The 26,732-nt window shown below is 40.4% G+C and overlaps 1 protein-coding gene across 1 annotated transcript in view; it reads right to left on the bottom strand.

Moving 5' to 3' along the window:
• Positions 1-13,116: 13,116 nt before the first annotated feature.
• LOC105016254 (protein ADP-ribosylarginine hydrolase) overlaps positions 13,117-26,732 on the bottom strand; it is a 35,750-nt gene continuing 22,134 nt past the window's right edge. Inside the window, exons 6-9 of the mRNA XM_034286777.1 lie at positions 16,056-16,263; positions 15,809-15,932; positions 15,384-15,718; positions 13,117-13,222 (exon numbers count right to left, since the gene is read on the bottom strand). Of these exons, the coding sequence (XP_034142668.1) occupies positions 13,117-13,222; positions 15,384-15,718; positions 15,809-15,932; positions 16,056-16,263 (773 nt within the window). The remainder of the gene's footprint in view (positions 13,223-15,383; positions 15,719-15,808; positions 15,933-16,055; positions 16,264-26,732) is intronic.

Raw genomic sequence — 26,732 nt, 5'->3', positions numbered from 1 at the left:
TAGACTCAAAGAACATATATTTTATCCATATAGTATTTGTTTGATTTGAAATTCTAAAGTTTGAGAATGAAGCCACTAGAAGAAAATGATTATCCACTGTTCCAATATTTAAGGAGGGCAGTGTGTCTGAGACAAGGGACATACACTGAGTAGGATCATGGAGAGATTTGTATCATTTTAGTGATGGAGCAATGGAGAAACAGAGGCCAGTCACAGCTTGTTTAGCTGTTGAAGACATTTAAAAACAAGGCTGTGTTTGTAGTTTTAAAGAATCTAGCCAGAACAGATGAATTAGGGATGATCCATTATTAGATTACATCACTTTGCCTAGGCTTGATCAAATGACACGTCAAGTTCCATATGAAAGCTATTCAATGTAAAATAATTGGGAGTGCAATAAAGGGGTGAAAGTCAATTAAAAATCAAGTTTGTTTGGGGTTTGATCCTAAAATCTATGCTACACATCTGGTCTAGCATAGTTTAATAAATCAACCATCTTTGTAGTTTCTGCACGCAAAACCAAAATAACGTAGTTTTGGCATTGTCACACCTTTCGTACACCCAGCAATACTATAATTAGCTGACCATATTTTAGTAAACTGCATTTTTGATAAATACAGGTGCTGGTCATAAAATTAGAATATCATTAAAAAGTTGATTTATTTCAGTAATTCCATTCAAAAAGTTTAACTTGTATATTATATTCATTCATTACACACAGACTGATATATTTCAAATGTATATTTCTTTTAATTGTGATGATTATAACTGACAACTAATGAAAATTACCCAATAGATTTTCTATAGGGTTAAGGTCAGGCGAGTTTGCTGGCCAATTAAGAACAGGGATACCATGGTCCTTAAACCAGGTACTGGTAGCTTTGGCACTGTGTGCAGGTGCCAAGTCCTGTTGGAAAATGAAATCTGCATCTCCATAAAGTTGGTCAGCAGCAGGAAGCATGAAGTGCTCTAAAACTTCCTGGTAGACGGCTGTGTTGACCTTGGACCTCAGAAAACACAGTGGACCAACACCAGCAGATGACATGGCAGCCCAAACCATCACTGACTGTGGAAACTTTACACTGGACTTCAAGCAACGTGGATTCTGTGCCTCTCCTCTCTTCCTCCAGACTCTGGGACCTTGATTTCCAAAGGAAATGCAAAATGTACTTTTATCAGAGAACATAACTCAGCAGCAGTCCAGTCTTTTTGTCTTTAGCCCAGGCGAGACGCTTCTGACGCTGAATGCGACAGCTGAAACCCATGTCTTGCATACGTCTGTGCGTGGTGGTTCTTGAAGCACTGACTCCAGCTGCAGTCCACTCTTTGTGAATCTCCCCCACATTTTTGAATGGGTTTTGTTTCACAATCCTCTCCAGGGTGCGGTTATCCCTATTGCTTGTACACTTTTTTCTACCACATCTTTTCCTTCCCTTCTCCTCTCTATTAATGTGCTTGGACACAGAGCTCTGTGAACAGCCAGCCTCTTTAGCTATGCCCTCCTTGTGCAAGGTGTCAATGGTCATCTTTTGGACAGCTTTCAAGTCAGCAGTCTTCCCCATGATTGTGTTGCCTACAGAACTAGACTGAGAGACCATTTAAAGGCCTTTGCAGGTGTTTTGGGTTAATTGACTGATTAGAGTGTGGCACCAGTCTTCAATATTGAACATTTTCATAATATTCTAATTTTCTGAGATACTGAATTTGGGGTTTTCATTAGTTGTCAGTTATAATCATCAAAATTAAAAGAAAAAAACACTTGAAATATATCAGTCTGTGTGGAATGAATGTATATATTATACAAGTTTCACTTTTTGAATGGAATTACTGAAATAAATCAACTTTTTGATGATATTCTAATTTTATGACCAGCACCTGTATGTTGTCAGTCAGTAAATTAGAGGTCATGCCCTTACGCTATGTGCATATCAGTGAAAGCTTAGAGGGGTTCTACAATCATCCCTGGGCTTGCAGGCACGGCAATGGAGAATAACTGGGGTTCTGTCTCTTCTCGGTGCTGACTGGGAGTTCAGAGTGAGGGTTCGGCCTCCATACATAGCCCTCCACAGCACCAGGAATGGCTGGAATCCTGGGGGGCTCTCAGCCTCTGAACCCTAGCCGCTTGAATAACCTGACCCCCTTCTCAAGTGCGAGGCCTTGAGTTGACAGATATGCTGAGAATTTTTGGACCAGCTGTCCCATGTACTGTTGTTTTTGATTTGGGGGGATGTACAGAGCCAGAGTCCAACATTCCGCATAGTCCAGACCCCTCGCACATCCCATCCATACATCTCACCCTATAGATAGACCAAGACAGAGGACATGAGTTACTTAATAGGGTTAATGTTTTGCCCGGATTTCATTACAGACAAGCTTGAAATAGGCAGTAACAACAAGGGAATAGCCGGGCTGATAGAAATTGATTCATCCCTGGAAGATGGAGATACGCTGCCTTATCAGACAGCCATACAGGTCGCCCAATCTGTATTATTATCAGCGAGGAATAAAGTCCTGTGTTCTACAAACCAGTTCACCAGCTTTTTATCTTGATGGTCATCGGCCCGGTTTATAGGGCGGCGCTTGGTTTGTCTGATATAGGGTGGTGACAGAGCATCTTTCTCACAACATCCTCCCGCTGAGAGGGCCACTGGTACACGCCAGGAGATTCTCTCCCTCTCTTTCTGCAGCAACAGTAACAGCAGGGTTTGGCCAACCTCCCGTCAAAAGGAATTGATTCCTGACAGCGGTGTAGCTGGTTCAAAACACATGTGTAATCGCGCTACCGTGCACAGACTTTCCAGAAAGGCTGCTGCAGTACATTTTAACAATTTAAGCCGCAAACAGAGGGACGTTCTGAGCACAGAAAGCTAAAATGGAAGCAAATATTGATAATTCCTCAGAGCTCAGGGAGAAGGTGATTTTGTCTGTCAGAGGCTAAGGCCTGTTTTAATATGCACACCAATGTACAGGGCACAAGCACAGGTTATACTGTATACAGTATAATAGTGTAATGCAGGTTCACATAATCCATTTGAGTAATTTGGCACACTCTAGAGCAGGGGTGTCCAAACTATTCCACGGAGGGCAGAGTGTCTGCAGGTTTTTGCTCTCTCCTTGTATTTAATTGACTAATTAGGTTACTAATTGTTTAGTTTCTACCCTCACCTGGTTTCTTAGGTGTGAACTGGGAACCAATTTATAGGAAAAACCAAAAACCTGCAGACACATGGCCCTCCGTGGAATGGTTTGGACACCCCTGCTCTAGAGAATGTGTTTGCACTGCCCCCTGTGGGAATCTATCCCAGAATCCAACTGATTGTCCTGGTCATTTGTTTAGCCCTAATCACACAAGTTGATGTCTTCAACTGAAGTATTTTGACATGGTCGGGTTATGTTCCGAAATGTTATGGATGTATGTATGTAGAGATTGTAGACCTTAAAATGTATATCCAAAGTTGTTACACTGATTCAGTTAATCATATTCTGATCAAATACAACTATAATCTGCATCATGGGTGTATTTGGGTTTTAGATTTGGTTGGTCCCATGAAAGGCTTGCTGGATAAAACAAAAACCTGCTGCTGTGAGAAAAAAACTGCCCGCTCAGTGGCATTCCTTAGGTTTACTTACATTGTAACTTACATTTTCTCAGGAGGCCGAGGCCATGTACATGGAAACACTTGAGGCCTAGCATTTGAAGAAAGATAAACACTTGGATCACCTACATCACAGGTGTCCAACTAAGGCCAAGAGTCTATGGAGTTTTGCTCCTACCTTGTACCTGGTTGACAATGTTGATCACTATTTAGAACCTCCCCTTGATTGGTTTTCTAGATCTAAAATTGGACAACGGTTGAAAAGAAAAACCAGCAGACACTAAGGCCTTTGTGGAAAGAGTTTGACACCCCTGACCTACATGAAGATGAGGCTGCAACTAGCACAGCGGAAGGCCCAGAGAGACTTTCTTTCACATTACCTTCATAACTATATTTAGACAGTTGGTCCACGCCATGAAATCATTAGTTACTAGCAGCAAGACAAAACCGGATGAAGAGCATACAGTGAGTAAAACATACACTTTTGTTTGTTATTTACTTATATAATGTACAATGCAATAAACATGATCTTTATGGTTTAGTGAACTGAATTTAGTGAAGAGACAGAAAAACAAAGTCTGGGATGATTCCTGGATAGAGAAGACACATTATATTCAAAGAAACATCTAATCTTTTTGAAATACAAAAAGTTAAGATAAGTTAAACATTTGAACAGCCCAGAATTCATTGTGGTCTCATTTGGTGTCTGTTTTTAAAGGGATAGTTTGGCCCGGATTCATATTTGGGTCCACTTACCCTGAGTTGTTCCTCAAGGCACATAGGCCTAGTCATTTTTCAAAACAACACATTATTCAGCTCTGTTCCAGTCTGGAATTAGCATTATGAGCATCGTTCACAATCATGAATGGAAATGGTGTGTCTCGCTTTACAAAAGCTGCATTGTAAGTGGAAAACTACATTTGGTAATCTGTCAGGCTAGCATAGATTTTTCTAGACTTAATACTGACAAAACAGCTGGTGGAATTTGGTGACTTCAAACTGGCACTAGCAAACTATTTCATATAGCCACCACACAACAGTTTCTGTATTTCAGCCGATTTGATCGGGGTGGGCATGAACATTAACCTCAACAAGCTACGTAAAGAAGGCTAGCTTCGCTAGCTGGCCCATTTCCGTTGGTTGAATTCAGCATTGTATTTATCATTGAGGAAAATGCCACGGTCATGTTTTGTTTTGAAAGAAAGGTACAAGAAACATCTAATAATAAAAAGTAATTTGAATTGCCTGTGTAAATTAATGTGCTGTACAAATAAACTTTCCTTGCCTTGCACACTTGTTTGCTAATGTTAGGTAGCTACTTACTCTTTTGAGAGCTTGCCACTGGGTCCCTCGGACCTGGAACGTCTTTTCCAGTTCATTTTTTGAATGTAAAAAAAAGTTTAAGTCAAAGTTTAGGACTTCAGACTTCACTTAGGCCCTGTTGGTCTTGACTTAAGACTTGACTCGGACTTGCTTGTCCTGAATTGGGACTTGTCCTGAATTGGAAAACAATTACTTGGTCCCACCCCTCATTACTCACCCCAGGAGTTATCCGGATGATCAATTACACATCTTGGCAGAGATGTGTAGTTGATCATTATTTTCCAAGTCACAAGTAAGTCTCAAGTGTTAACATTCAAGTCCCAATTCAGGACAACTAAGTCCGAGTCAAGTCTTAAGTCAAGACCAACAGGTCCTAAGGGAAGTCTGATGTCCTAAACTTTGAGTTTCGAGTCATAAACAAGTCATAATGTGCTCCTCACCAAATTGTAATATTAATTTCATATTTTTAAAAAGAGTAAAAGTTAGTATATTACATTTGCGGAAATCATGAATGTTTTAAAAATATAAATATTTACTATTAAACATTATATTTCTATGGAAATACTTGGGCAGTCATGAGAAAAACATCTCAATATGATAACGAAAAAAATAAAACATTGTAGTGATTTCTCTCTCCAGATAAACTCTAGACACTTAAAATAATCCTGCCATTAAGTTATCATTTATTAAAAGGTACATCAAAACAACTGCTACAGAACTTCAAGTAGGCCAACAATTTGAACAACAATTGAGGATGGCTATGGGGCGCAATCGCGCAATGTAAGCTTATACACAATTGCACAACCTTAGCCTGCACACACACACACACACACACACACACCCTTTCTGTGTGGGGTTACAGCAGGCTAATGTATATCAATGGTTTTAGGAACAGCAGACAGGATTTTGTCTACATACCGAGTAGGCAATTAGCTTAATCTGGGGTGCAATGATCACGTTCCCGCACTGACTCGCCGGTGTGGAAGCCCATTGATTTAACGTTAGCCTACATGCTAAACTAGCAAAGTTATAGCTGCTGGCTATATTAGCCATAACCGTTCTTTGTGCAGCTTCAAATGTCAAGCAAAGTTGGAAGTTGTGGCACTTGTCTGTTATTTCCTCTCCGCATGTTTTACATGTTGCAATTAGTTTTTTGTTACGTTTTTATATCCAAAAACTATTCTTTTGGGTATCATTACCAAGGGCTCTGTCTGATTTCACCTGCCAATGGTCCTCTGCACTACCACACACAACTTTTTTCCGCTGGCACAATTTGATTGGCTGCTGTCAGATTCAAACTGTAATCCGTTGAATGAAGAGTTGATGCTCTGTACACTTTTTTATTAGCATAATATTTTATATTTGGGCTTGGGGAGGGTATCAAGTCATTTTGAGTCAAAAGGCTCCTGTCCAAGTAAAGTCACGAGTCATTGGTGTTAAAGTCAAAGTCAAGTTGCAAGTCTTTTTTGATATTGTCAAGTTGAGTTTAAAGTCAGGATTTTTGTAACACGGGTTTGACTCGATTCCAAGTCATGTGACTCGAGTCCCCACCTCTGCATCTGGGAACAAGTTCAGCTTCAGGGACTGGGTCATTCATGTCCCCAACATTGGCATCAATAGTTCCCACTTGTTGCAACAACAACTTGATCCACAACAACACCACCAATCTCTGAATATTCGGGGCAAGGGTTTTTTCTTTCTCAGCTTTGGATAATACATCTCTTTTGACAAGGTTTCGATGGGATCAGGGGCTTGTGTGCAGGGCAGGGCTTGTGTGCAGCGCAGGATTTGTGTGCAGGGCACTGCCTCTGGAATGTTCCCGAAACGTTCTTGCATCTTACCAATGCCAGCTTTATTCCTTTAGGGCACTGGTACGATGCTAATGCAGCAGGCAAAGGCACATACGCACCCCAACAATTTATTTAAATAGTATAGACAGCCTGAATTCAAATGATTTAATTGGAACAAAGGAGCAACGTAATTCATTGCTGACCCATAACCTTACCTAGGGACTTTCTTTTTTTGGAGGATACGCAACTCTTGTGACCCAGTTAAAAGTGTGCCTGATAACTGGGAATGATTCAGTGCATGAAACTTTATATGTCGTTTTTATTAAACTTTTGCATTGTATAGTACGTATTATGTGACATCCAGCATATTGTTTTTTGGTGTCTGGTGAACCTCTTTCAATGTGTGATAGAATCTGATAATGTAACAGGGTTGCTTATCTGGGAAAGGGTTCATCAGAAGATACTGACGTTTCTATCCAGTGCAGCAGTGAAAATATGTTTTTGTACAACGCTGAGTACTTGATCAAGACTTCACCAGAATTATTTTTTATAAATTCTTCAAATTCAAGGCAAAATGTTGTGGGCTCTCCCCTGCTGTTCTCTGTGCCACTGAGGCAGACATTCAATGTTCTCATAGCACTTTAAGCCAAGCAAAAATAACAGGGAGCCTTCAGCACATAACAAAGTCACAAATGCTAGGTTTGACCAAGTATTGAGTTGTTTCAATTACAGGTAGCCAACAATGGCCTTAGGGGTCATTGAGATAAACCAAATGCTGTTTACTGGCTGCTAGAATCCCCACCCTACGCCCTTAACCCATCTGCACTCAACCAATCCAGCCTGATAAACCTAATGGCACCCCCAGGCACAAGGACATAAAGTGCTTCGCCACATTTGTTTGGAGTAATGGAATGTGGGTAATTACTCTACAGACAAAGTTGAGGGGGGTTGTGGATGGTGAGTAGTTATTGGCTGTTGCTATGCAACCTCCATAAGCTTACCATATGCATGAGAGGGGAAAAACAGCAGCATGAGCATCTCACAAATGACATGCACATGCAGTCTTCAGTCTACAATAAGCCATGCATTTGCAGATGGATTCAATCAACAGTTGGTCTGGGTTGGCACTTGGCTTTTTGCTCATTTTTAGGTAAACCCTACAGATGTTTTCATTTCAATCTTGTTTTGTAACATTTTCCCGTCCACTGTTTTCTAGTCAGAATAAATTGAGTAGATGTTCCTGCACTATGCAGACAGCACTCCCAAATGTATCTGGTACATATGTTGTGGTGGGTTGTTTAAGGTTGTCTAAGGCCTTGTCATTATAAGTATCTGATTGTATCTGAGATTCCCAGAGGTTACTTCCCATGTTTCTGTAGGTCCTTTCAGCTCCAATACCAGAAGAACATTCTAAATTATATTCATAGACGGATCGGCTGGAGCCCGGACTTGAAAGTTAACAAATAATTAATTTTCTCAGCACTGGTTTAATACTTACTCCATAGTAAGTATTCCATTGATTTTCTACAACAGTCACCGGTATTTCCTTAATTTAATATATTGTTACTCTGTGATGTTTTAAAATGTAGCTTATTGCAGTGTATAAATGCTAGTTAGTACTGCTCATACAGAGGAAGACGTCCAACACTGGTCTTGTTAATATAGATATTTTCCAGACTCTTTGTATAATGTCCCCCATCTCTAGCATCCATCTGCTATTCTCCATGCACACCTGCTATCCATACTAATTAGGATGAGAGATGAATCCCAAGTTACTCTGCATGGTCTTTGGGCAGAGGACTTAAACAGAAGCATCCTAACCTAGTGGTAAACATAGACATATATAACATTACTCTTTTCACTGACTGCAGTAATTATCCTTTTCATACCAATACATTAAACAGCCAATTTGAATAGGCCATGAAAATCTTTCCAATTTTTCCAATTTTATAAAAATATAATAATACATTTTGCCAATTGTCCTAGTAATAATTTCAGTACAGGTCGGACTCCAGCTTAACAGAAGAAGTATTTTCACCATAATTAGTGCATTACTTCAAGATGTTTACGCCCCTATGTCCACATCATGCGTGCTTGTGTCAATCAATCACAGAATTGGACAGGGATTATCTACTTCCTGTTTTTTTTATCTGAAACAAATGAGAGCCATGTCTCTGTGGAATGCAGTCATTTAACTAAACTGTGTTTAACGAGGGATTTACTGAACCAAACCACAGATCAGATCATAAGCAAGGTGAAATAATTAAAAAACACAATTCCATGCTATCAAGGACAACAACAGCCAAAGTGGTCATTGGAGGAGTGATTGGTTTTACTAGATCTCTGTTCCAATGGAACAGCTTGGCCCATGTGCTTTATTTCGCCTGAGGCTAACCATTAAATATTAATAGTGTTTCAACACTATAATTATATCTAGATGAATGAGATTTCTGGTCCGATTTGCGTCTGACATTTTTTATAAAAATAGTAATTGTTTATTGTTGCACACCTTCTGATGTAACATTTTACAAATCGATTGGCCAGGTCACTGGTCTGGCATTGTATGTGCATGTGTTTCACTTTTTGGTGCAGCGACAGTAACACTCTAGTGTGAACTGAATTCACATTGTATGTTAATGTTATTTAATAGAAATTGTGTACTGTAAAATGGTTGTGGTGTAAAAACCCTCTAAGTCAGACAACACACCCAGACCGGAAGGTCCACTCCCAGAAGAATAGCAATGGCAGATGGCCTCCAACACTAGTTGCCAAAGTGTATATTACATTTTCTTTCTCCCTCTCCCCTTTCAGTTGCACATGAAGGTAAGACATGCTAGTATTATGTATCAAGACGCCAGAAGGCAATCTCTGAGTTGATAATGAAAGTTTGTTATCCAAATCAAACTAATGTGCAGAAGGGTTGGTGGAACAATTCAAACTCGCCTTCAGCAGACAATTTAATTGCTTCATCGTTTTGTTTAATGTAATACTAACGGCACCAAATATTCTATAATAGAATTGAGTTATTTGACAGGTCAAATTAAAAGCTTATATGAATGAAATAACAAGTGTTTTGAAGACATAGCTAGTGTTCTGTGGACAAATGGGCAGCATTTCTTGAGTTTGACAGTCATAGAAAGTAGTATGCTAACAATGTAGGTGGACCAGATAGTCCACCTTAACAACAAAAGGGAATTGGTTTAGAGAACAGTTGCTCAATTAGCTAACATTCTAATTCTCCTACCACTAGCTGTTGTATGTATGAAGACATTTGTAATGGTGTCATGACTCCTCCATCACTAAATACTGCATGTCTTTAACTTGTCAAAAATGGGAAATGTCCTTTCAGCTACACATCACCACTCACAAGGAAGGTGACAGGCAACAGTTTACATTTTCACCTGTTTACATTATTAACAAAAAGTATACACAATGCAAATCTACACAACCTACCTCAAATGGTGACAGCCAACAATTCAGTTTGTCACAAGTTTACATTACAAAACCATTTTAGCCACAAACAAATATTGATACTGTAATCACAAATAAAATATCGTAATGTGAACAAGCCCATATACTCAGTGTTTGGAACAGTATCAGTTTGGTCTAGAAAAGGCTTTTTTTACTCTCAGATATAGGAAAGCCTATTTAACACCATAAATGTTTCAAACAAATATTGGGACTGTTTTGCATTTTACAAGTGTTTTCTAAAATACCATTTTAAAGGAAATAATAGTTGAAAAAATTTTATATACACACACATATACACAACTTTGCTTAACTGCAGTGCCATCTTTAGGCTTTTGGGGCCCTAACGCAAAATTGTATTTGGGGGTCCCCTCTCCCCTGTCGGTCGGGGGCTCCCTAGCAGTCGGAGTCCCACTATTGGTAGGGGGCCCTAATCAACCATAGATGTTGCTTTTGCCTTTTGCCTTTACTGATCATACTAGACTGTTTATGGGAACAAGTTGAGAATACTCGTCTAGGTTTTGGAATTCCCTTTGTAAAATATGTTTCTACTCTTATGTTTAGCCATATCAATTGACTAAGTTATTTTCCAAAAAAACAAACATATTTGAAGTTTGGTAAGGAGAATTTGGGATTCTAAACAATAATGAAGCTATATAAACAGTAGTTTGAGGTAGACAAGTGTTAGTTCAACGAGGATCCCTGTGATTTATTTGCTGACTGCTTGTTAGCATGTTTTTACACGTTTTATTTCCACGAGAAGGTGAGAACCAGGTGTTCAAACGTGCAGATTAATCTTCCTGCTCACACATACCAGCTGGGTTTGTTTGTTTTAAACTGCATATCACACTAATATACAGTAAACCCCTCACTGGGCATTATGTTCTTTAAATGTTTTACCCCAAAACTATTCATCAGAATTAGTCTGTTCAAAAATGAATATTTATGGGATGTAGGCCATGGAATCAAAACTGAACCCACCTTTGCTGGTCCCATTTGCCCACAATTGTTTGATTCAGGCTACATGTCGTCAGATTTCCCACAAGGCTCGTACCACTGAGTACATTTTATTCATAGTGGCGCATAGTTTTTCGTGGAAATACAGAGGGAGGGAACAACAGTGTGAAGTTTCCGTGGTAATGCACACAGTGGGGAGCAGGGCCTTAATGAATTATATGGGCCCTGCTAATGCTATCTCATGATCTGCTATTACCATTACAATAGGCTGGATCCACAGTAAGCACGGATAGCCACACCTCTTCCTATGGTAAACAGTCCTCAATTCCACTCATCCATTTAGAATCTTCTGTGATTTAAGGCTACTACTGGTCTGAAACTGAAGAGAGAAACCTTCTCACCATTGTCAATGTTGGGAAGTGTTTATCCCTGAGGGTTTTTTTCCGAATTACTTTTAGGAACCAACCTCAAAATGCTTAAAGGAAATTGCTGGGTTTTACATAGAAACCTAAACCAACAAACTATTTCTCAAAGGACTGTGGAGATACTGTAATATATTTTATATTTACATTTTAGTCATTCAACAGATACTCTTACCCAGAGCGACTTAGTTTTTAATTTCAAGGTAGCTAGGTGGGACAACCACACCAACCAGTAATAGTACACTTTAAGTACACTTTACTCAGTGAAGTAGCCATCAACATAGTCTGTGGTAAAAGAAAAACACATTTTCTAGCATAAGTTCACAAAAGGCAATCATATAATAGCTGATTAGTTATTATAGATCCTTTAAATAAGTAGTATATTTGTAAATTCTTCTGGAAATGGGAATAGATTCTACTGTGCAAGCTTCAAAAAGAAACTGGTTCCATTTGGTAGCTCTCTACCATAATCATGTTTAGCACTCCAGAAATGACAGGGTTGTCTCATACAGATGGGAAAACATGTTGAGACAGATCTGTGCATGTGAACAAGACTGTGTTTATATCTAAGTCTCACTGAGCCTTGTAGAGGAGTTGTCCTCCCCCTCCTGATCCTGGTAAAATGCAGGTGTGAAACCACTTGCAATTTTTATAGTGAAGGACTTTTTTTTTGTGCTTTTACACCACAATAGTTTTATTTAGAAGAACACGACTTGTTGCTAGATTTGCATGGGAGATACATTTCATTGTAATGTAAATAAGTAAGAGTGTTAATTGTTGAACGTCACCTCACAAGGCACCGTGGGACAGTTCCCTGGGGCCACTGAGGTGTAAAGACAACGTCCTGTTTAATGTGTATTGGTGTGACGTAGGAAGGCTGATTCTGAAGTATTTGCGGCTTTATGTATAAACAGAATCATAAAAATGTCCTCGTTGGGAAGTACCTAGGAAGTTAGACTTTATAGCAGACCTGTATATAATGCAAGTCATTTCTCACTCAACTGCTCCACCCTTTGGCAACAGACAGTCACTGCACTGGGGTTGTTGCAGAGAAAAGAAAAGGTTATTTATGCTGATCATGCTGATTATGAATTATGGGATGGCTTTAGACTTCCCTGATAATTGAATATCAACAGATACCATTCAGACAGACCTTTTTATGAACGCCCATCAAATCCTCAGCCCTCTGCTCTTCTTTACTGTTGTCTAGTAAAAACAGTTTTCATTTGTTCTGAGATTGTTCGTTGTTTGTCGGATCATTAAGACATACATAGTATTTCCATTCATCACCCAATAACCAAACGGCCCGAAATACAAGTCTAAAGATGATTTGCATATTAATTCTCCACCAACCGCTTACTATGACTAGAAGCTACTGTATGTGTTTGTGGGTGCTTAATCTCAAAACACTGTCTGTAAAAACGTATAACCTTATTCATTTGAGCATTCATGTATTTCATCTGGGGAGCACATTGTGTAGAGGAGAGATGTTTTTTCCTGTGAAGCTGAACTTGTGGTGGGTCTTCCTCCTTCTGTCTCTCAGACAGTCTAACCAAACTCCTAGGCCTTGAGCGAGCACACAGTGATCCCATCACTCACTGCCTCATATGCTCGCATGGAGACAGGGTTGCCAGGCAACCGGGCATGTCTGGTCGCCTGACAGAGCCTGGGAATCCATGGGAAGGCTTAGATGTCGAGCATATAGTGTGTGTGTGTGTGTTTGGGCACACATCCATATATATATATATATATATATATATATATATATATATATATTATATATGTGCCCAATCACACACACACTCAAACTATATATATATATATATATATATATATATATATATATATATATATGTGTGCTATATTGTGATATATATTAGTATCGCTGGCAGTCAAGGTATTCACTGTTCTGAATTGAATTGTGTGAGTGTGTCGAGGACAGAGCATGTATGATTGTGTGTGTGTGTGCGTGTGTGTTTATGTGGATGTTCACATGCTTGTGTGAATGCAAGTGTGTGTGTGTGTGTGAGTGTGAATGCGTGTTTTCCGGCTCTGTTTCACAGAAGCCAACTATCATCTTCTATTCCAAGCAAAGAGAGACAAAACAGGCTCCCTGACATAATGGCCCCCAAGCCTATTTAGAGGTGAATAAATGTACAGTGGACCAGACGGGTAGATACAACATGAAAATGGAAGGGGAGCAGGTAGGGAGCAAGACTTAGCATGTGTTAACTATTCCCTGGCTTGTGGCAGGGAGGTTTCACATGCATAGATGGAATGTACCCAACCATACAACACATCAGGGAGTAATGATGAAATCTTCGACATCACTGCCAGCACAAATTAAATGACACGCTTTATCCCTCCAAAAAACATGGAAATGTTTAATTTTCCATGTGGGAAAATTAAACATTTGTGTCACAGTTGTTGTTGGCAGTATTTGAAACATGTGAACGAGACGAGGTAGAACACAATGTCCCTGGGAAACATTGACAGAACCGGTTAGATGGCGTTTTCAGGTCTCACTGTCTCTCAGCGTTGGCTAAAGTGATGACGTATGGAGGGTTTGTTTGCACTGCTGCGTCAAGGCAACATCAACGGTTATCATTGAGAACAGTTATTGTGACATTGCCATGGCAGCATATGTGACATTAGCGTCCTAAACATTTGCACAGAGAAGTTGGGAACAATGGCGCCGATGTAATAGGTCATGGGCCTGTATGAACAGGAAAAGGGAAAACGACAGTTTTATGGAGACATACATGTTCCCATAAACCCGAGGCAAACCATGAAGATCCATCCCAGTATTTATGTGATGCACTTGAATTGCAGTGGGAAGCTGTGGATAACTGAACAGGTTTTTACATTCTCAGATGTATTTGAACCACATAGATTAGGTTATTTAATTCTGTTTTATCTCCACCTTGTTGGGGGAATTACCCCCCTGAACTACACACATAATTGAGATAATAAGTGACTAATCACATTACATGTATCCACTATCAGGTTTGTCAGTTATGTGGCTGTTGATCATCTGTTACAGACATTGGTTAAGGAATCTAGTGCTCAAGGTCATGGGTGTTCTGTTGGATGTGTTGGGACTAGTCCATGAAATCAATCTGTTTTAACAAACCTAACACATTGGGAAATCTTAGGGCCAATGCTGTATTGAGAGTGTTCCAAAAAATGAGTGTGCTATTTTGACAACCAAGATTGACTGGTGTAACATAGGTGTTGGCTTGAAAGGGCTGGCTGTTAATTATAGGTTTGGAGTCCAATGGGAGCTGGACTAGGGCCCAAAGACAGAGAGCGGAAAGGAATTGGATATTGCTTAATGAATAAATAAGTTGTACTTGTGTCAAGGGTTGACTCTTCACTGTCCCGTCAGAATCTGCTCCATGGTTAAATTAGGTGGTTGCTTGATGTTATACATTCACAGAAATTTGTTTAAGATACTGTCTTGGAATTAATCTACATGTCATGGGGTGTGGGGGCAAGGAACCACGCGCAGGCAGAAGGTAGTCGATGTTGACCTTTTAATAAACAAACACGAACACAACCAAAACTACGAAATGAAAGGGCTGACTTAAGCAGCAAAACGGACGCACTAATCGGTTACACATGAAACATAACTGCCGGCAACCCAACAACAACAACAATGATGGACAAATGTGGGGAGCAGAGGGGAAACATTTAATCACATACTGACGAGATGACAGGGACCTGGTGTCAATGATTCAAGACATGACAAGAAACAAATCGTATGATTATGGGAACTGAAGGTGCACGGCACGATGGCGCTGCTGCTCACCGTACTGTGACAGTACCACCCCCCCAAAGGCCCGGCCACCGGACAGGCCAACACGAACCCAGAACCCCCTCCGGCATAAACCAGCCAAGGGGGCGGAACAGCCGGGATGGACCAGGGCGGCGGAGCGGCAAGGGCAGGAGAGGGCGCCGGGACAGGAGAGGGTGGCGGCGGCCAGACCTCGGCGGAAGGCAGCCAGTCCTCGGCAGGCTCATGCGGCTCAGGCCATTCCTCGGCAGGCTCAGGCGGCTCAGGCCATTCCTCGGCAGGCTCAGGCGGCTGAGGCCACTCCTTGGCAGGCTCAGGCCACTCCTCGGCAGACTTCAGTGGCTTCAGGACAGCAGGGGGCGCTGGCTGCAGCTCCAAGGCAGAAGGGGGCGCAGGCTGCGGCTCCAAGGCAGCAGGGGGCGCTGGCTGCGGCTCCTGGGCAGCAGCAGGGATCACCCGGCGCCTTGGAGCTGGCACCGGACATAGAGGGTGTGCTGCCAAGGCCACCCTCAAGCACCCACTCAGCCCCCCCCTAAACATTTCCTGGGGAGGCCTCTGGGTCTCCATAACCCGAGGGGGCCTCGGTTCAGGGGGGAGCCGCAGACCAGGTGTTGGGCACTTCGCCCTACATTTCGGTGCTGCCCTCTTCAGCTGGGCTTTCCAGGTTTAGGGGAATATGTCCTTCCCCAGCCAAAATGGATACCGGGCCAGCAGCTCCTTGGTCCCGGTGATCTGACGGTGACCACACGCCTCCACAATCGCCTGCTCAATGCGCACCTCGGTGAGGGGAGCTTCCAGCTCCAGCAGTCGGAAGCGCATCGAGCCAAGCATGCACTCAAGAAGGCAGCAGTTCCATAGGTTGTTTTCCTCCTGTAAAATCTGCTGGTTCCATTTACATTGGTCGATCATTACTGTCATGGGGTGCGGGAGCAAGGAACCACGCGCAGGCAGAAGGTAGTCGATGTTGACCTTTTAATAAAAAAACAGCGAGCACAACCAAAATGACGAAATGAAAGGGGTGACTTAAGCAGCAAAACGGACGCACTAATCGGTTACACATGAAACATAACTGCCGGCAACCCAACAACAACAACAATGATGGACCAATGTGGGGAGCAGAGGGGAAACATTTAATCACATACTGACGAGATGATAGGGACCTGGTGTCAATGATTCAAGACATGACACAAAACAAATCCGGGACGCGTTCATATGATGATGGGAACTGAAGGTGCACGGCACGATGGCGCTGCTGCTCACCGTACCATGACACTACACAATTATTACTTTTCAGCTCCCTCAGGGCAATACTAATAGATGTTTAGATTGTGCTGTAGTAAATAGTAACTGAGTCTGAGTATGAATTATAGTGAACAGGAATCTGAGTATGAATTACAGTAAACAGGAGTCTGGTAAGGAGTCTCAGTAAGAATTACAGTAAACAGGAGTCTGGTAAGGAGTCTCAGTAAGAATTACAGTAAACAGGAGTCTGGTAAGTAGTCTGAGTAAGAATTACAGTAAACAGGAGTCTGGTAAGGATTCTGAGTAAGAATTAAAGTTGGCCACCAGGTTTGCACACATCTCAGGAGGGATTTTGTCCCACTCCTCTCTGCAGATCTTCTCCAAGTCATTATGTTTTCGAGGCTGACGTTTGGCAACTCGAACCTTCAGCTCCCTCAACAGATTTTCTATGGGATTAAGGTCTGGAGACTGGCTAGGCCAAATTTTTTTGTTGATATATAACTATCGTAAGGTAACATATCCCAAATCATCTTAGCTAACACTAGCTAGGTAGCTAACCTGGCTTGTCTAAACTTTGCTATTGGTAATGCCGGCCAGCCAATCTGTAACACAGTCTTTAAGACAGTAACCTGGGTATTCCTCAAACATACTGCTTTAATCCTAGATGCTCTGAGTGTGGATAACCTGTGAACGTGGTATGTAAAATGTGTTTTTCCCCTCCAATGCCAAAACGTCCTTGCATTTGGCTGGTGGTGCATGGTCATTTTAGGCTCAGTTCAGTTATTATTTTCCCATTATGTTTCTCACGAGACAAACACTTTAACAACACTAGGATGCTAGGCCATTGGTTTAAAAAAACACAGCATTAAAGGATGTTTGGCTACGCTTGATTTAGAATAAGATGAAACAAATGCAAAGGTCACATATACCAAAACCACATTACCCTTGTTCCATACGCATAGAATATACTGTGTTCAAGGATGAGAGGACCCCGACCTTTTCTACATTTCAGCACCGTCAACATCTAATTGAGATTATGCCTTTACACCAAAGAGTAAAGCATGGTACAGGAGGACATAGCGAAATTATTCATTGTTATTTCTGTAAACACCCACTCAGAAGCATCACGTGCACAGCAGCAGTAGTGGTGGTACAGCATGCCAGAGTCGGGCTTATAGAATCAATATAGCCACACCGCAGGCTGCACGTTGCTTCACAACCCTGTGTCTCTCACCCTGATTAAACCCCTCCACGTGTACTATAGATCCATCTCTGTGATGGCTGAATGGGAGGGGAATTATAGGACTAGGCAATCAGGCAACGCATCGACCGGGAGCTGTCCACCCGCTTTCCCGTGTGTCTACTCGTATGACGGGGGCCTCCCTGCCACGGCGGTGAGAGAGACGGGAGTGATTATATCGATCGTGATGGCATCACGTGCACCATAAAGGTTATGGATATGAGGTTTGTTATCAACAGCAGGGTAAGAATACAGTGGGAATCCATGATGCGCTGTCAGGGGGACTGTTGAGATGATGATATAAGTGTTTGGTAGCTCAGTCACATTCTACCTCCCTGGGGGATCAATAACACAAATGTTCACCTTTCTGGTAATGGAGACATACAGCACATTCTACTTAGTCCAGACTGTTAATACAGAGGACGGGCAGTTTGCTATGATTGCTCATGGTTTACCTGTTTATATTTTTTCTGAACTGTATTCGACATCAATTTTAGAATGAATTTAGTGAACTGTTGGTCCAACTGTCTTTTGCATGAACAGCAGCTGAAGGATCTGAAGTTCACAGAGCGTAAATGTTTCTGTACTTGCATCATTAGATGATGTAGAGCAGCATACTATGTCTCTGTTAATGCATACGAATTTATGCCAGGGAGGTCAATGCTTTATGCTTTGCACTTGGACTTAGGTATCTACTCTACTGTGTTACTAAACACTGTTTAAATATTGCAATTAATATTTTAAAAAAATCTGACTTTCTGTATGTTAGGTGAAGAAAAAGTATATTTCAAATGTATTAACCTAATTTTAGACACCCCTCAGACACTTTTATTTATCTAAATCTGAGCACAGCTAATTTGTGATCAAGCCGGTTTAACCATTAAATGAAAGTACACAAAGTAAAGAGTGCAGTGTGTTTTTTTCTACTCAGACACCCCTTCTCTTGTTGTCTTAAGATCTTAAATTCTTTATAAATACTATGTTGTAAATCGTAAACCATGTATTAGACTGGCCAAGCTATGGTGTAAAATACATGTGAAGCATCAACTTTCACTGTCCGAAAAGTTAATAGTAATAAAGAGTCAGAAATGTGCTTGCCCATCTGCATGTGTATTGTCCTATTGGTCAGGAAGTCAGTGATTCTGATTGGTTGCATTCTGTTTAGATCATTCATGTTGTTGGAATTTTTGATGACGGTGTTGAATGCAGAGCCAATGTCCACAAACAGTACACCTGCATATATGTCTTTGGGTTGTCAGAGTTGAAGGATCTTATCAGAGCCCATGCTAATATCGATATTAGCCCATGCTTATATCGTTCCCACTGACCTGTTGTCTCAGTGGGAAGTTAGTTGACAGGTGGTTTTGAAAGAGAATGTTTTTGCTGACCTAATTCCTGATTTGATCCTTTTCTTGGCCTCACTAAGGAAGGATTAGATGGTAAGTGTGGTGTGCACATTTATTTGGTGCTGTAAAACAAGGTCCAGAATTTGACATTTCCACAGTTGCATTTATCTGAGCAAATCCTTTCTAAGGCTTGTGTGATTACAATCCTCAATGATGGTCAATATAATCAAAGCACTTACTCCACTTCAGTGCATTTGCACCGTAGTGCACAAAGGAGCTTGGTACAATGTAAACTTCAGACAAAATGAAGGTTTGCTGTGGAAGAATAATATTAGTTGTAGGTATTGATAATAAATGAATAATAATAGACCACAGTAAGATAATCACATAGAGCTTTTCTGTATTTCCTTCCTTGAACTGGGATAAAGGTAAAGCAAACTTTCAGACAATAACACAAGTCCTTCTGGTGTGTAAGGATTCCAGTCTAGAATTCCAGGTTGAGGAAGCAATGTGATAAGAACAATATTGGAAAATGATGTGCTTCGAAAGACATAACTGTGTCATTGACGGTTCCAAGTCCGCCCAATTGGTAGTGGATAAGCAAGGCCTTAATCAAAAAGTCGATATCATAGAAACTGGAGAGAAAGTTTAGAGAAGGGATTTCCTACATTAGTTTCTAAATTATCATGTTTGGCTTGTTTTAACTAACATTTAAATGTATAAAAGCACCAATTTTGGAATTAATGAATTGCTCTCTCAACTGATACACTTGGTAACACAAACACAAACAGGATGACTCCCCGTTCCATTACTCTGGCATTTGTTACCAAATCTACAGGTCAGGATTATACCATGGTCTGTATAGTAGAGCCATTTAGCTCTACCAATCACACTTAACCAGTGTCGTCGTTAGGCCTGGGTGTCCGGATCTTTTATGAATAGCCCCAGATCTCAAATTGACCAAAAGATTGAATAATAAAAAAATATATAATTCCGATCGCACATTATGATAATGTTGACGTGTAGGCCGCTAGCATGTACATTGAAAACCCTGTACTTTCTGTCCCAGGCGGGGAGGGTGGGGGGGCTAAGTCCCGAATGTATTGTGATCCTAGCGACGCCTCTTCACTTAACTATTAATAGACTCAGCTAGTTGTTGTTATGGAAAGAGATCCCTAGTTGTGTAGAAAAGACCTCCCGAGTTGTGTAGGAAAGAGATCCCTAGTTGTTATGTAAATAGATTCCTAGTTGTTATGGAAAGAGATCCCTAGTTGTGTAGAAAGGAGATTCCTAGTTGTTATGTAAAGAGATCCCTAATTGTGTAGTAAAGAGATCCTTAGTTGTGTAGGAAAGAGATCGCTAGTTGTGTAGAAAAGAGATCCCTTGTTGTGTAGAAAATAGATCCCTAGTTGTGTAGGAAAGAGATCCATAGTTGCGTAGGAAAGAGAGTCTGAAGTTGACCATGCTTTCTATAGGAAATATACAAGTGATGAAATCAATTATTTAAGAATGAAAAAAGCACCCACCAACCGAAATAGCATTATTATCCATTTTGAATTATGTTTGTAATCAAATAACATTAGACAAGTTTGTTTTTTTGTCGTAGATCATTTTCTAAATTCAGGTATGCCCCTGCCCTCAACTGGTAGAATACAACACAATTCCATCCATGTGTTTTGCTACAAGTCTGTGGCAAACATAAGAGGCCACGCGTATTGCCTTTGTGGTATATTCATTTTGCAGTCGTTTTTTTTCTCAGAGGCTCTGTAAGGCAGATGACTTTGTGAGGCAAACAAGTTGATACTACACTGCATCTCTTTCCTGAGCATGAGGGTGAGAGAGAGAACAATTGACGGACTGTTGATAATAAACAAATATAGCAGCAGACATTATATTATTAATAGGGAACCATCCTGACAGCAGCACTGCAGAAATGCTTGTTAAGGCCTGCCTGCATTGTCGGTTGGTCACATGCACTTTGTTTCAGTTTATGGCTGGTAGAGTAGATAGGCTGGTGTTAACATTGATTCCAGATGTTGTTAGCCCATGTTTCCTCACATTGCATTTTTGAGGTTGGTGGTGTTGTTCCCAGATGGGCACAACAGTTGAAAGCAGGGTGGCAACACATGTCTTGCAATTATTATTATTTATTTTTTTAAAGTCATGTTTCCAAATGAGATTACTGTGACTGATTCTTGTTTCCCTATAGAAAATTTGACAGAAATACCATAAAAGGAGCTGAAAAAAAGTAGAGGAAAGAAATTAATCCAAGGCAGACGTTATGAGTTTGAAGTTGCCCAGTAACAGGAGTGGTGAGAATTTGTCCGGAAATTACCCTAACAAGGTGTCAAACTCATTGAGGAAGTCTCCTTTGGCCACTGTTGGACAGTAGATGAAAACAATGGGCCTCATTCACCAACCATTCTTAAGGATAAAGTATTTTTTAAAACCCACTTACGCAGTTTCCCCAAAGATTCTGGCATTCACCAATATTTTCTTATTGGGGATTTGTTCTTAGGTAAGAACAGAATCTACACACTCAAGAGCACCCTTACGCATTTGAGTGCTGACAGGTTGTGCCAAATAATGTTATTGCATTTTCTTCAATTCTACAGTTTTACACTACTTTGTCATGTAATTGTGTCTCAAAATTAGATAGGTTTTTCACAAATTAACCTCACACCAAGTTTGAATATTTAGCTAGACACCATTAAGCATTGTGTCGAACTGACTAATGTTTCTTATGAAGTTTACTTTCACCACAAATAGCATCTATGAACTGTATGGCTTTTGCCACTGGCTGTTTTAATAGCCACCAAAACGTATGATAAATTACGAAATAATTAAAACGTAACATATCTTACGAACGCTATCACAACATATCAAATGTTACGAGTGCTATTAAAACGTAAAATAACATACGAACGCCAGACAAAAATATGATATTCACAAACCTTATGAAAGACGATTTTTTAACAAATTGCTTGACCTGTGTTTCAAACAGGCAACATTTGGATGAGAGGGCGGTCGCCTTACCCACTGCCCCAAACTAGACATAGGTATTTAGGATGAGTAACAGCAATAGCAAGGCTGCTAGAATATATTATAAAAGCATTTTATTGTAAATGTTATGTTAACGTTAGGCATCACAGCACTGAGGTTAGGGTTAAGGTTACATCTCACAGCACCTGGGTTACGGTTATGGTTAAGGTTTGGGCTACGGTTAGGAAACAAAAAAGGTTAGGTTAAGGTTTGGTTAGGGTTACGTCTCACAGCTCTGGGGTTCAGGTTAGGGTTTGGGTTAAGGTTAGGTATCACAGCACTGGGGTTAAGGTTAGGGTTATGGTTTGGGTTAGGATTACAAGGAAAATCACTACAAACATATTTATAGTGTGACAACACCACTCACCAAGAATGGTTACAGATTCCTCACTGGAGCAGTGGGTAGTGCACCTATCTTGGATGCAGAAGGTGGCAGGTTTGAACCATTGTTATTGCTTGTTTTTTCTTCTCAATTCAGACTCTAACGTTATTTTACTGCACGTAATATATCTTACGAAATCCCTTGCCTAAAATGTACGTAAAATAGTCTACGTCATCCTTCTGAGACCAGGTTGCAACACTCAGATCTTACTTCTTGGAATTGTCATAAGAATTGAGCCCATGCTATCGAAGACGAACTTTACACTGCCGAAGCTATTACATTTCATGGCACAACAATATTAATTGGTGCAATAACTATCAATACTGGTGACGATAGCGGAAAACCTTCCTGCACAAGGGGTTGTGACCTATATTACCCCAAAGAGCAGGTATGAATGCATACTTTGAAAATCCACCAGAAATAGTAGACCATCCGGGAACTTTTGGCATACTATTTTCTGCGTACTATGGTTTGGGATGTACTAATCTTCTCGCATACTAAATACTATATAGCATGCACGTATGCACTTTCTGATTATGCCTTTGTGTGTGATTTCTGTATGCACACGGCCCTGCAGAATCATGCCCTTTTATGGGGATTGGCGGGGCGTTTACCTATGCTAATGATGAACAACTGACACATACTTTCAATTTAAGAGGACAATGGGATTCATCATCATAAGAACATAGGTGCGAACGTTTAAGAACACACCATGAATCTGACGTAGGCTTTTCTGAGGACCTTTCTCAGGAACAAATTTAAGAAAAAACCTGGGAAGATAATGATGAATGAGACCCAATCTTAAAGGGGCATTTCACCCTGGGGGACCCTAAGATGGTTTCTAACATCTTTGAGCAATATCTAGGTCGGAGAGATTTGTTTCACACATAATTGGCCAGGATTGTGGGCAATGGGATTTGCGTGCAACCCAACAGATCTGTTGAAAGGCAAGCAAAATCTCAAAAAAGTATGCCTATTGGGCTACATGTCGTTTGAGTGTAGTTGCGGTTGTCCATGTTTGATAGAGCCATTGAATGTCTTTGAGTGATGTTCCTTTCAGCAGATACCTTGATAATTTACATGGTGTCAACATTGTAACTCTTTATAAAAGACTAAAACCCTGGTGGGGTGGTGCGTCCTGCTCTGGTCAAGTCCCTTTCTTATCCCTCTGCAAGTTTAGAAAATGTCCTGGTAGATTGGATATTGCTAGATAGATAAGTACACAACACAATGGCTTGTCATTATGATTTCAAGCATACATTTTTGAAAGTCATCTTACATAGTGAAATTGAACCAGATATGTTTGAACCGAAGAAAGGTAGTACAGTTTAACATATTTCAGAGACAGTATTAGCTCAATATTGGGATATTCTAACTGCCGATATCCTGGTGAAAATACGGATGGAAGTATGTCTTTACTAATTGCATTTGGACCACAACAGTTTTCTCAGGACAAAGACGGCAATTCTATTGATTTGGGCCTTGCTTCTTGCTAACCACACTGTTCCTGTGGTAATTAACCACTGAGATCTGTGGTTAGAAATCTACTGTAAAATTGGCTGGTGAACTGGCTATTGTCTGAATATTTAATAAAACAAATGGTAAAATTCTTTAGAAAATGACCAGATTAAATGGAAAGTTCAGAAATCATAGATTTGTTGGAAAAAGTTATTAATCTTGGAGTTTTCTGTTGTTCGGTTGTAATTGTATGTTGATGAATTGGGTTCTGGCACCAGACAAACAAAACGAAAAAGAGCACACAACACCACATTCGCATGATCAACGTTGTTTCAAAAATAACTACTGTTTAAAAAAAATTCTTTCAGTCTTCTAAATATTATTACTTTTGTATTGCCCAGTTGCCATTTTGTTAGTAACATAGAATTTACGTTCGCTGTGAATACAGGGACTTGTAGTATTTTATGAAGTGATGAATACAGAGGAAGTCGATGTTACCGCAACATTCAAATATAATAAAATATAAAAAACACTAGATGTTGTGGGAGAGATGTTGTATTTTTATCACATCAATGTGTCCATGTCAACATATGTAATTTGTATATTAAGTGAGATACAGTGAATATCCCCTTTTGAGAATAAAACATTGACAGCATAGAATTCAAGAGGGCATTGTCCGGTGTATGCGAGGGAAAAGAGAATATCAAAATTGTCCTTTTGCCATCCCCACGATGACTAGACACTCTGATTAATAGAAAACACCTGAGTATCCTCATCATTAGTTGTTTTCTGGTGTAATCCATATCACCATCAAGGCTAAATATCCTTAAGGGCAGCACAGGCTGCTATAACCATGGCCATTCACATCAAACGTTTCAAACACTGCCATAGACAAGGGATTGCACATGTGCTGTGTTGGAAGGGGGAGAAAATGTAAGGGTTGCATCCCTGTGAGTGGAACCTCTGTAAAATCTACAGGGACAGGAACAAATATGGATAGAAAACCTGGATGTGAAGCACAAAATGAGATCAGAAAAAAATGTAGTATGATAAAAAAGAAAACTACTCTAAGTACGAAATTCACATGAAGCCTTTCTGTCGTTCGTTCTCTGAATTACTGTCTTTGTTTCAGCAACAGGGTTTGTTTTGTGTGACAAGATGCTTACAGCTGCTGTTGAAAAAAAACTGTGAATGCTTTAGGATTAAGCTTATTGATGACTCCCAAGCAGAACACCCTTCTCTCCAATAGAGTCACTTGTTACCAAAACAATGTCAAATTGCCCTACCTGAATTGGGTAGCAGCAGGTTATGCGCAGTCAGGATTTCACAGTTAAATTAGGCTAGAAGCATTTAAAAAAGGCTTCTAGAGGTCAGTGTTAGTTATTGTGAGAAATATACAGTCGCTGTATAATAAAAAAATATACTTTAAATAATATATATTTTTCCAAACTGTTGTTCATTAGGTCATCCCATTGCCATTATCTTTGCATTGCATATGGGAAAAGATATCGTTGTTGCACGCTGACCAACGGGAGGGGTCATGCCATGCTGATACTGTACAGTAGACAACTATGGTAATTACTTGGTGAGAACATGAATACATGTTTGCTTGTTTCAGGGCAGTACGTACTGACTTGCAAGTACTGCTGCTACATGGAATGTAATCAAAAGGTTTAATGCTAAATCATAAATTCTAAGAAGCCTGGCGTGTCAAAGGGGGGCCACTTATGAAACCATGTGCATTTGAGCCTCACAAAGACTCAAGGTGTGCTTTGAAACTGGGCGCCTCATCAATTTTTACTGAACGTTTGATCTCTGAGCCATTCAGTACACTCCTAGGAGCAATGTCCTTTCCATGTCAACATACATCAATTGGGCTTCAACACACAGCTTCAATTACAGTCTAACTCTAGGTCACAGTTTAACAAGACCCATGGACTAAGTATTCCTGGACTATTCTGGGTAGTATTTTATGATTACCACCTTCTTCAGTCATTTTTAAAATTGGTAGTTGACGGCAAAAAGTGTGGGATTGGGATGTTCTGGGAGGGGCTCAAAAACTTGCAAAAGTAAACGTTGCTATGTGGCACAGCGCATAGATTTGCTTGCACTAAGGACTTGTTTTGCCTATAGTACAGGGAAAATGTTTCCTTTCGGAAATTGACTTCTTGTTGATATATGTTTACATGACTGGATACTTAGGTGTGTGGAAACATATGAGGAAGAAATTAGAGTCCTATAAAGCTTTCAAGTTTCATGGACACCAGCTCAGTCACCAACTATAACGCTTGCTCCAAAAACCTGTCTCTCTTGTTTCATTTAGGCTATTGTTTGCCTTTTTTGGAAGTTTCCTACAGACGGATTGTCTTTATTTGTCTGGCAGGTGTCCTTTGCTTTCCAACCTGTATTTTCCTACAACAGCATTTGGAAAATTGCAAAAGACCTGTTTTGGCTGCCTGCAGTTCACTGAAAGCTTTGCCATGCATTCCTAACTGGAGGCTTGCAGTAAGTTATTTGGCTTGGCTACACAAACCTCACATCTAGGCACTTTTTTAATCACAGTATTGATCCTATATGGACATTTGTTATCAAATAATATTCTGAAAGATTGTACTAACATGATCAGGCAACATAGTAGGCCTGATTATATATTTTGGTCAATCTATTTCC

This window comes from Esox lucius, chromosome 16 (genome assembly GCF_011004845.1).
Source record: "Esox lucius isolate fEsoLuc1 chromosome 16, fEsoLuc1.pri, whole genome shotgun sequence".
Taxonomy (NCBI): domain Eukaryota; kingdom Metazoa; phylum Chordata; class Actinopteri; order Esociformes; family Esocidae; genus Esox; species Esox lucius.
This window is presented reverse-complemented; position numbering and strand designations above follow the sequence as displayed.